This window comes from Chaetodon trifascialis, chromosome 12 (assembly GCF_039877785.1).
Source record: "Chaetodon trifascialis isolate fChaTrf1 chromosome 12, fChaTrf1.hap1, whole genome shotgun sequence".
NCBI lineage: Eukaryota > Metazoa > Chordata > Actinopteri > Chaetodontiformes > Chaetodontidae > Chaetodon > Chaetodon trifascialis.
Window position 1 is genome coordinate 7,409,214 of NC_092067.1, and position 12,039 is coordinate 7,421,252.

The following is a 12,039-nucleotide window of genomic DNA, read 5'->3' on the forward strand; positions in this document are numbered from 1 at the left end:
ATCAGCCATAATTCATAGTTCACCCATTCTCACAGAAACAGATTATTCTCCAACTCCATCCAATCTACTCGATGGACCCATCAGCAGACCACCTGACTCCAGGGGGACCATTCCCTGGAGCTGACGGCAGCGAACTGGCCAGACTATGGGAGATGATTCCGGAGTTGTCAGAGAATCACCGAGCTTATCTATTAGACTATATTATCTATTAAGTCCAGCCCCCACAGTCTGCACAGAAACACTCTGGCTCTTGGGCAATCGTAATTGAAGGCCCCTGCCTGCCTTGAAATAAATTTACTGTTGATCAATAAATTATTAGTGACATTGAATACACAGTGTAGCTGGAGATCATTCACAGTGATCATGTCCTCAGATGAATGTGGTTTTAATATGGCTTATTTCCATATCGGGGCGGCACGGTGGAGCAGCAGGTAGTGCGCGTGCCTCACACCAAGAAGGTCGCCGGTTCGATCCCTGGGTCGGGCAGGGCCTTTCTGTGTGAAGTTTGCATGTTCTTCCCGTGCATGCGTGGGTTCTCTCCGGGCACTCCGGCTTCCTCCCACAGACCAAAAACATGCTCATTAGGTTAATTGGTGACTCTAAAAAATTGTCCTTCAGTGTGAGTGTGAGCATGAATGGTTGTTTGTCTGTATATGTTGCCCTTGGCTGGCGACCGGTTCAGGGTGTACCCCGCCTCTCAGGATAGGCTCCAGCCCCCCCGCAACTCCGAAAAGGGATAGTTGGGTATAGACAATGGATGGATATTTCCCTATTATTGACATCGTCGTCATGGCGACATTAACAGCGTCGTGTGTTGTTGTTGCCGAGGTCACACATTAATGTTACACCAGAGAATTCGCTGTCAGTTCTTAAATTGCAAATACAGAACATGTCTTGGGTAAATATATTTGCAAGAAAATGTCTGAGACAGAAATAAATATGGACCAACTGTCTGAGCTTTGTCTGCCTCCGTTTCATACTGTTTGTATGTGTTGTGTTTGTATGTGTTGTGTATGTGCTGTGAAGTTCGTATTTTGTTATTGTCAAACGTTTTGGACCTCTGACCTTGAATAAAAATCAGATGCAGACCTTTGAGTATTTTTGAAGACTCCTGCCATAACAATACAAAATCAATAGCTGCGATGAGACCTATGGCCATGTTTTTCTCCAACACACATCCAAACAAACAAACAAACAAACAAAAGTAGAATTACCACCTCATGGTTGTGTGTCTCCCCCAACCAGTCAAGCTGTAGTTAACATCCATGTCTGTCCAGACTCATATGATACTGTTTACATAGTGAAATTTAATAAAAGGTATTATGTGTATTATTGACATTATGTTTTATCTTATTGACATGTATACATGTCAGTAAGATTAAAAAAAAAAAAACATTGATATGTACATGTCAATATGACACCCTTACTGAGCAATTCAGTATCCAACCAAATGTGAAATATGGTCACAATCTGCCCTTCTGCTCCTGAGTTACGGCGTTGAATAATGACCTGAAAGTGTTTTTGCACATCATTATTTCACAGTGAAGCTGACCTTTGACCTTCTGGACAGAAAGTGTCATCACTTCATCATTTTATCCTATGAGACATTTCTGGGAAATCGTGTCATAATTACCACATGAATTCTTGAGTTATGGCCAAAAACGTGTTTCATGAGGACACAGTGACCTTTGGCCACCAAAATCAGTTCATCTGTGCGACCAGTGAACTTAGGTGCAAAATTTGAAGAGAGACGTGTTGTTCGTGAGAATGGGATGGACGGATGCATGGACAGGTGGACATATACACAGACAGATGGATGTAGTACATACACAAAGACGGACAGACTGATGGACAACCGGAAAACATGGCAGCCAAATGCTTCCTGACTGCTCCTCCCATTCATGAGAATGGGACAGATGGATGGACAGATGTTTTTGGGACAACATTCCACCTCTGGCCAACGCTGTCACTGGCACAGAGGCATAAAAATCACAAGACAATAACATGCAGTCCAAAAGTTCCATTGTTTCCAACTTGAATGAGGAACTATGTGATCAAAGAAGACATAAACAAGACAACAAATGTGAACAGGCATTCAATGCCAGCTTTTATTCTCTGCTATGGACACGTTTCATTTGGTACCATAAAAGTATTGGGGTTTAATACCCAGCTCCACATTTAAAAAAGCAACATCTTAAGACTTCAGGCAGGCACGCAGCAGTTTGTTCTACTCTTCAGTCTGCTTACTCTTCTCTGCCCTCTAACTCTTTTTAACTTTGCTGTCCATTGCCTCTGGAATTCACAGATAAATGTGTCATGGCAGAATATAAAGTGCAGCGGTCAGTGGCAGATTGATTGGAGAATAACTTGTTCACCCTATATCTCCTTCCCACATCTCAGACCTGCTAACATTCCAGCCTACACACCAGCACCTCCTAAAATACTCTGTGGCTTTTACTTTTTTATTCATCCCACTCCTTCCTTTGTAGATTTATTTGTGTGTTTCTCACTCTTTACTGCTCAATTAACTGCAAGAGATTTCAATGGTGTTATTTTACAGATTAGCGAACGTCCATGATGTTTACACACCATTATCCCATTCTGATCACATGTGGAATATGACATTTACATGGAACAGAGTAACTTGGTTATTCATCTCCGTGTATACACGATTCTAGCACTATCATGCTTTCTGCTCTGGTCTGGAAAGAAAGAAAGAAAGAAAGAAAGAAAGAAAGAAAGAAAGAAAGAAAGAAAGAAAGAAATCCTTTATTAGTCACATTTTAACACAGCATGCGAAGTTAGGGAGGGGAGACTGCACACGCCATGCATATGTGAAATTTTTTCTCCGCCTTTAACCCATCCTGGTCGTCCTTCCTCCACGGCAGACCAGGGGCGGTGGGCTGCCAGCCAACAGCGGCACCCGGGGACCAGTTCCTTTTGTCGTCACCATTGGTCAGGTGGTGATCTTCTTGCATGTTTACAGTGGGGGTATTTTTATGGAGGATACCCCAGGAGAACACGGGGAGAACATGCAAACTCCACACAGAAAGGCCCTTTTTTCCTCTAGCAGCAGGCACCGAAGGCATGGTGGAGGACACGCCACCAGCGCCCACAGCGGGATTTGAACTGGGACCTTCTAGCTGTGAGGCAACAGTATTACCACCTGTTCCACCGTGCCACCTTATATTATATTATTATAGAATAGCTTTCTTAAGATTGCTGTTCATCACATGAGAAATTCTGGTCATTGAATGCATCTTTCAACGCATGATTAAGAGGTCATGTGGTCGCCCCTCCAACCAAGTGGTTGACTGGCCCACCTGATGCATTGTTCCAGCTGCTTGACCATGTCACAACTTGTGGAAACATCCATAAAATCAAAAAACCACCGCCAGATATCTCTTTCATCTCTCCATGATAGGGGACTTTTTCGTGTACTGTCACACTTTAATTACCCCTAACTACAACTACCACTGTGGCTACGCTCCATTTGATTAGGTCAGCATGTCGCTTCCTAACCGCGAGGGCAGAGAAACCCACTCGAATGGAGTGCAGGCAGCAGGTATGGCACTGAAACCTCTATCAGCTGACGATCAAATGGCAGCAGGTGGAAGAGATACTGTAGTTAACTTTGATTTAAAGCTTTCACAGCTTTTAAGTGTTGGCTGAGACGGTCCAGTACATTTTCCATTTGGCTTCAGTTACAACAAACCATGTGAAATGTGTGTTTTTCTACTATTTGCAGTGCTGTTGATAACACATGGTATTTTTGTTTACCTGCCCCACCGATGCCATTAATTCAAATTGGCATAGGCGGCCTGTGCTGCTTTGTGTGCCGAACTGAAATAGACTGAAGACCATGACCAACTGGCACAAATGAGCACCGTGCTGGTGAGGTTTTGGAACACACTGTGTGATTACAGTCTCATTTAGGCCTGGGAAGGGTTCAGATACCAGACTGGTCCACCTGCTGTACTGTGTCATCTCATTAGACGCAAGAATTATTCCAACCGCAAAACTAAAATCCACTTCGTCCAACTACTGATAATTAAAGCAACTAAGACACACTGCATTAATTAAAACAATAACTGTGGCCTAGTGTGACTGTAGTATAGTACTTATAACACATTTTCTACAAAACATTCTCCTTTTTTAATTGAACAAAACGTGTGAGTAAAACAATCCATGAAAAAGCAAATGTGAATAAATCAACAGAACTAATAATGTGAAGGCTTCAATGTCAGCTTTCAGCAGTTCACAGCCTTTAAAACTTTGTGTTACAAAGTTTGGTCAGAGCTTAAAAGTATTGAAGCTCAGTACCCTGCCTTACCGGCTATCAGGATGGATGTGACTACGAAAATTGCCTTTAATGTGACAGGTGATGAGGACGGATGGCGAATAACATGAGGATGAGCAGTCACATGAGGCAGTCGCACTCTGGCAGGAGAACGAAAGAAAGGGAGCAGCTTTTTTCAACAGGATGATTAAGTTAATCGGTATTGATGAAGCCTGTCAGATGAAATCTGATCGAGAATGAGACAAAGAAGCCAGCACTGTGGTGAAATCATCCCGTTGCGTCTGGTCCGCCAGGGCTGACAGACCCAATTTTGCCGTCACAAAAAGGCCAGGCCAATTCTGTCCTGAAAACGACACCACAGCAATCGTCACAGTAATAGAACAGCCTGCTGCGGGACCCACAATGTGTTCTGATGGCCAATCAGACAGTGTCTGAGTGAGTCTGAGATCTAACTGATTGGCACTTACTAATCACACAGCTGGTCTGTATTTAAATGCATGAGAGAGACAGACGGAGAGAGAGACTCAGAGGGGGAGAGCAAACAGCGAATGCCTCAAAACACAGGAGAATGAGGAGGTTCAAAATGTTATGTCTTTGATTTGAGAACAGTCCTAATCACAGCGAGGTCTGCACGGTGACCCCTGATGCGGCCGTGCCTTTTCTCTCCTTATCTGAACTTAAAAAACAAACACGCGCTGCTTTTTCAAATGTGACCCTAGCAGCTACACAGAAGATCGTGCTTATAAAAGAGAGGAACTTCCACCGCTCACAAGTTCACAACTGCCTTTGATTCTCTAAAGAGAATCTCAAAAACTCAAAACAAAGACGCAGTTTCCTTCCTCAGGAGGATATCTTAAAAAGAAAAAGAAGCAATCGCCTATCAAACATGAAACGGCATGTGAACAAACACAGATCTGCGGGGGGCTGTCAAGGGAACGTCTAAACCTGGATAACTATCGCCACTTCTCTCCTGATCGGGGGAGGGCAGGAAACTTGAACGTTTGATCGCTATTGCACTGCCTTTGAACTCCACGCATTCAAAATTCTGGAGCCAGCTACAGTTGACCTGTTTTGTTTGTTAGGCCCTCTCCCCGTCTTACAGGTCATCTCAATCATCATCTAAGCCCATACTTCTGGTATGAGCAAAATGCCCTGTTTATGAGAGCCGGCACACACAGCAAGAGCCCGGGTCACCAAACAAAGCCCTCACAGTCTGATAGCTCTATCTCCACTACTGCAAAGCAAAGAGTGACATCTACTGGTGATACGGGGAGCCACATGATCCTATCAGCCTGCTCTTCACTGTCATAATCCACCGTCTTCCATTAAAACATGGCTTCAAGAGCTGTGACCTGTTACATTTAATATGCAAATGAGCCTGAAATGTGTCAGAATTAACATTTGCCGTGTTATCTTAGCTTCCACTGTGCCATCTTGCTTTCCACTCTGAATACCAAATGTAAAGAGCTGAAGGTCTCCCATCGTCCAATGGGGAAACAGCACAGCTCTGGGCAACCCAGGCAACATACCTTGGATTTTTGTGCACTTTTTAGCTTGAGGTCAGCAGACACAAAGAAATGATAATATATCCTGTTGTACAGCTGGATTCAGGAGGAGCTTGAAGATTGAAAGCATGCTGAAGATACAGGTTTTTGTACTGAACTGACACTTCAGCAATGCTGGAAGTTGACCACTAACAGTTCTGTCAAACAAGGAGAGAAAGAGCTTTCTTTGTCTTTGCAGCTGTTTCTCTTTTAATTCTATTTCCCCTTTACAGTAAAAGCCTCCGGTTACTCAACGCCTCTGCGTTGTGCGACCTGTAAAAGCTGCCACTGTAAAACAAAGGCAAGACCACATCATGCTGTTGTGCAATGCAGGGATCTATAAAAGCTTGAGAGCCCGAAATAAGACACCTGAACATGGACCAGACAAGTCAGTCTATATGCTGGGATCACAATGCAGAAGTGAGGACGTCGCTCTAGGAGAGAGCCCCTAAAGCTCTTAGTGTGGGCTGTGAGGACTACACAAATACAGAGGCAACAAATCCAGGACGCAAAACTTGAAATTTCACAACAAACTGTAAATAGTCTTTTTCACGTAGGCACTATCACGAGGGGATCATGATTCTATCACTTGTTCTTTTTGATCATCTGAACAGAAGATTTTTATTTTCCTTATATTTAGCCTGAATCCATTAGCTGCTCACTCCACTAATGGCTTTCTTACCGCAGCCTCGTGGCGCACAAAGAGAGAGGCTGGGACACAAATCTGATTTATCTGCTCCTTGAAAGACCAAATTATTTTAAGAATTCTCAAATGCATGGAGTGACAGTGACGCGTTCTGTGGAAATACAACTCCCTCTATGTAGTGATATTTTATGACATCCCGCCTCATTGTGCCCAACAGGAATCATTAGGCAGATTGGCAGAAATATTCAGTGATATCACATTTTTAAAAGGCACCTCATTAGAATAATTGAAATGACCGTCTCGGAGCTCTTGCACTTTCTAAAAGAAGAACACTGAGCTCGTGAGTAAAACCGAGAATGAAACACTAAGGGATTCTTTCTATGATCTCCAGCGATGGCCCGTCTTCCAGTGAAGTGCTGTCTGATAAGGGAGGAAACCGGCAGCGAGGACCCAAAAAAAGAAGTATAGGATCCACACAGTATTGAGCTGTCTTTCAAAATGCTGGTCTCTGGCAGCCGAATGCTTCCTGACTGTCCCTCTACTCAGCTGCAGGTCTCCACTTTGAAGAAAGACATAGGGCCTTGGCTGGAAATAATACATCTCAGTAAGGCATAACACCCTGACAAGCCACATTAATAGTCACCATCGCATTTAGCAGCAATGTTGTTGTCAGTTTAAGCCACTTTCATACACACGTTACCCCTTATTGTTTGAGAACCGGACATGGGATGATTGAAACTGATGAAGTATATCTGCTACACCTGGCAACAGCAGCAGAGGCTATCAACACATGTCGCTGAATCATCCCTGAACGATGGCAAAGCCCATCTGATGATTCCGAAGACGTCCATCTCAAGAAAAACCATCAAATCCTCTCATTCATCACAGGGGCTAAAACGAGCAAACAGCTGATATTTTGCTTGAAAAGTGACTGTCATTGATTATCAAAATACTTGCTGATTCATTTTCTGTGGATTTACTTCATCTACTAATCTTGTCAGCGACATCACAAATCATGGTGAACTCATTAGACAAGGAGTGGCTCCAACTCTGGCAAGCAGCTACCTTTAGACTGGAAACTGGTGCACATAGCTGGTCCTGCATTGGCTGTGGCAGTCGCTTCGAAAGGTTCCCGTAATGAATCGAATTATGGAAGGCTTATGACTGCACTAAAGATCACGAGTCTCTCTCTGCCTCCTCTCCAAACCCCGTCCAAGGATCATCCTCACACCAGCCCTTTGAACCATCTGCTGCCATAATGTTTACAGATGAGTCTTACCATCGTCTCAGATGTGCGTCTGTCAGCTGGATGCTCTTCAGAGCCGCTCCGAGCAGCATGAAGAACGCTGAGAGGAGGAGGGATGCCCGCAAACCTGGAGGACACATGACAGGGTGATGGAAGGGGAGAGGAGTAAAGTTACTTAAATGTTTAATTGACTGCCAAATTATTTGCCAAGATGTATCAGTGTTTGATCAGGACACTTAATTAAAGCTAGCGCAGTCTAATATGACAGTTCTTCAATGAATCCTCCCTTCAAGACGGTTACAATGTTCAGTCTTTATTGAAACTTTTTGTTTTAGAGAGGAGCTGATTCATCTGTGTGATCATTTTGGAGGATGTCGTGGAGTTGTTCAATTCTACTGCTCTATACAAAGAGGCATTTCTATTATTTAGCCTACCCTCATTATGCAGAGTGAACAAAATAATGGAAACACTTGTGAGTATAACACAACAGCTCCACACACTGCATCCTGCCTAATGACTTCATTACTTTTAGCTAGGTGTACCTGGTAAACTGGTGACCGGTGGCCCATAATAAGACAACAGGAATCCCAAAGTTCTTTTTTCGTACAGACAAAGCACTTTTCTTTGCCAATCTGGAAGTCTCTACTCTCAGTTTCAATCCCATGACACCCATTTAAGGAAACTCTCTCCACTTCCCTATTCTTCTCTTTCCTTTCCATGTGAAATGTAATTATGTAATTTGCTGAAGCTTTGTCAACACACACACACACACACACACACACACACAGAGTTAAGAGTTTGTTGGGCTCTTTTCTTTAGATATCTAACTGGGCGTGCAGTCAGCTGTTTGTGTCCATGCTGTGCTCTGCTGCATCAAATATTGACACATCGCAGCAGCAAGTACCACCAAAGCTCTGTCATTAAACCAAATGCTAATTGTTAACCAAATGTTTATTTTCTGTCTAGCGTCCATTTCTTTTCTAATCAGGACACTGTTCAGCTTTAGCTGAATTAGAGGAAGCTTGGTCTCATTTGGTTTGAGGAAAACGATACATGCATGACAACACAATAATCACCGTCTGATGTAGTAACACTACTATAGACAGTAGGGAATTAGTTGTACCATTAGGCTTCACAGTCACAGACGTCTTTGTAGAGTTAGCCAACAAGAATAAAGTGGTTATTTAAAATGTTGGGGCAGCAGAAGCCTAAAAGGGTCAACAAGCACTTTTATAACTTGTGAGTTTGACTCTGGTTCAGCAGGATAAAGAGAATGAGGCACATAACCCCCAAACTGCTCCGGTTTCCTGTAAAGCTGGAATAAACATAAACATTTGCTGAGCAAACCTAACAAGTCCTCAAACACGAGTCAATAGCAGACAAAAATTTTGGTCATCAGTTACAAGTTTAAGTAATTTAATAAGATATGTGTCGAACCTTCTCTTGTCAAATATGAGAATCTGCTGCTTTGTTCTGTTTTATATTGTTGTAAATTGAATTCTTTAAATTTTGTAGCGTCAGTTGAACAAATTAAGTAATTAGACAACGTAGGATGCGATGCACATTCTTCAGTATTTTTGACATTTTATAAAAAAACAGATTAATAAACACAAATCATTAATAAAAATAGAAATTAAGGGTAGCACTAAACCATCCATCCATCTATGGAGTGTTTTTTCATATCTAATACAGTAAATCTTCAAAGTGTGTCTCTGAAGCGTTCCAGTCTGTCTCTTACAAGTGAGATCAGACCCTAATCAGCTGATCAAATCTGATTTCTGCAGCATCACGTTATAATACAGTAGCTGCACAGATATTATTGTACTTTGTGGGCTTATATTACACACAGAATGCATTTGTATTGACTGACACAAAGAGTCAGTCACCTGGAGCATATTTCAGAGAGGCCCTGGGACCGGCTGCTGCACACAGGACTTTCAGGTTTCACACCCGTGCACTTAAATGGGTGGACACCTCTCCGGCACATTCTGCAACATCAGCATTTACAGGTATGTATGTCATACATTGAGCACATTATGTAGGCTTACCACTCCATGACTGCATCACATATGACTTGATCGTAAAACTCTAGCCTCTCTTGGATTACAGCTACTGTGTTGCTGATCAACAGTCTCTACCTTTGGGGAGGGGGGACTCCCAAAGGAAACCAAGCGCTTTCCCCACTGGCATGTTGGAGCAGAGCCAGCGAGTGTGTGTATGACAGAGGCTGAGAGTGTGAATCATACATAACAGATAGTCTAAGCCTGTTGCAAGCCCTGGATGTCATGTATCTCACACCCTGGCTTAAGGCAATTTATGAGTGCTGAATGCACTGCCCTAATTTGATCTGTGACTTAGAGGCAGAACTAGCTGCAAGATGGGGATGAAGCTGAGCATTAACTTTACAGGTATGCAGAGAATCTCCAGCTGGATTATTTCACTTTATAGTCTTGTCAGTAAAGAGTTTCTGGTACTCACTGGGAGCAGCAGATATCATGTTTCAATTAGGAACACAAAACATCCACAACCACTAATTCCTGATGAATCAGGATCACAAGATGAGTTGTGCAATTTCTTGGCAACATTGTGCTTTGAATTCATCACCAGCCTGGTTACTGCGATGTTGTCACTGCGTCATTGTAACTGTTTTTGTCATGTGATGGTCCAGCCCGGACACGAACTTCTACGTGTCTATCAGGATCAGATGAGGGGGAACTGGTCGGATGAAGGGCGCTCTGAGTCAGCAGCTCAAGTCAAGAGCTCTTCTACAGGCAAAGGAACGGCACAAAATGTTCTGCGGTTTCAAGACCGTGTTTAAACACTTTTGAAAGAGAGAAGTCTTGAGAGTCATTCAGGAGTTGCTTCTCCTGCATCAGCACTTTTAAACTCTCACATGGGTCCCGCTCTGACGCTGGGCGGTGGACTCTGGGAAGCCCTTACACACAGGATGACGTTCATTTCACAAGTTAAAGTGGCCTCAATCCAATGGAAATATTGGAGAATTGTATCAGCTTCAAAAAACAGACACAGTATACATGTACATTCATCCCTCTGTTGGGAATCACAAGTATTTAAAAGTATGCAAGTATAATCAGTTCATGTAAAAGTGTTCAATGCAGACAAATGGTGCCTGTGACTGTGGTGGTGTTACACATTATATCACTATTATTACTCATGCATTCATATGAACGCAGAATGTTACTGTTGTAGTTGGCTGAAGTGGAGATAATTTTTATAGTTTTGTGTACCACTGCAACTAATGATTATTTTCATTATTGATTATTAATCTGCTGATTGCTTTCTACATCGATTGACTGATTGGTTTGTAAAAAAAAAAATCTGATAATAATGAGAAATGCTGCAACCATTACCCCATTTTGCTTATTTTGTACCATCAATAAAACAAAATCATTTAAAACACATTCAAATTATTGAAAAGGTAAGTATAGGAAAGGCTGCAAATCAAATCACCAATTTTGTGTAATACATCGCGTGACCAGGTACCACGTCTGTCACTGTGATTAACGTAAAATACCAAGAATGTCACCTCGAGATAACAAAACACTGTGAACCAGATAAGACTATCGAGGGCAGGTTGTCCTGTGCCAACCTTCACAGTGATTTACCCAAACATATCAAGAAATGCGTACGTGGACACTAAGTTCTGTTGACAACATCCACGCAAAGGTCCAGCTGTGAAACGACGAGACAAACATAAAAGGACACAGTGTACCAAATCAGAAAAGCTCACCTTTCTTATCCATCAGCCACATAAACAACAGCCAGGGGACGAAGCCCACCGGGCCCCACAGCACCAGAAGCGCGATGTCGGACTTGGTGAAGCCATAGGCTCGAACGGCCGAGTTCTGAATGGGACCCCAGAAGTTCCACACCATCCCTTGCATCAGTCCCAGCAGAGAAAACAGGGTCAGAACCAGCCATCTTCTTCCGTACACTCTGCTGTTTACAGGGGGACTGGTTGTCTCCACACGAGTAGGGGTGAGAAGCGGCTCCCTTTCGCCCTCGGTGCTCGGTCCGGCACCCATGTCAGCTATCTGTTGGTCAGTTAAGTTAAAATTCCCGTTTTATCTGCTGCGAGGCCACGGGAAATGGTCGTCTCACTGGGGTTCAGTCGGTCACAAAAACAAAAACAGTCGATAGCTTCAATCTGTCACTAAACTTTACTGCGCATGCCCGAGCGGAAACAGTCGCGCTTGTGGAAACTGTGGTCATTGGGTCGCCATTTTGACTCGCCTGGTGCATTATCTTGAGTGGGTCTGGTGCAGCGGCTACAGAGCCGGAA

At 43.2% G+C, this 12,039-nt stretch overlaps 1 protein-coding gene across 1 annotated transcript in view; it reads right to left on the reverse strand.

Annotated features, from left to right (window-relative positions):
• Nucleotides 1-11,919, reverse strand: part of slc49a4 (solute carrier family 49 member 4) — a 48,971-nt gene extending 37,052 nt beyond the window's left edge. Inside the window, exons 1-2 of the mRNA XM_070976643.1 lie at nucleotides 11,488-11,919; nucleotides 7,770-7,863 (exon numbers count right to left, since the gene is read on the reverse strand). Coding sequence (XP_070832744.1) covers nucleotides 7,770-7,863; nucleotides 11,488-11,782 — 389 coding nt within the window. The 5' untranslated portion in view covers nucleotides 11,783-11,919. The remainder of the gene's footprint in view (nucleotides 1-7,769; nucleotides 7,864-11,487) is intronic.
• Nucleotides 11,920-12,039: the final 120 nt, after the last annotated feature.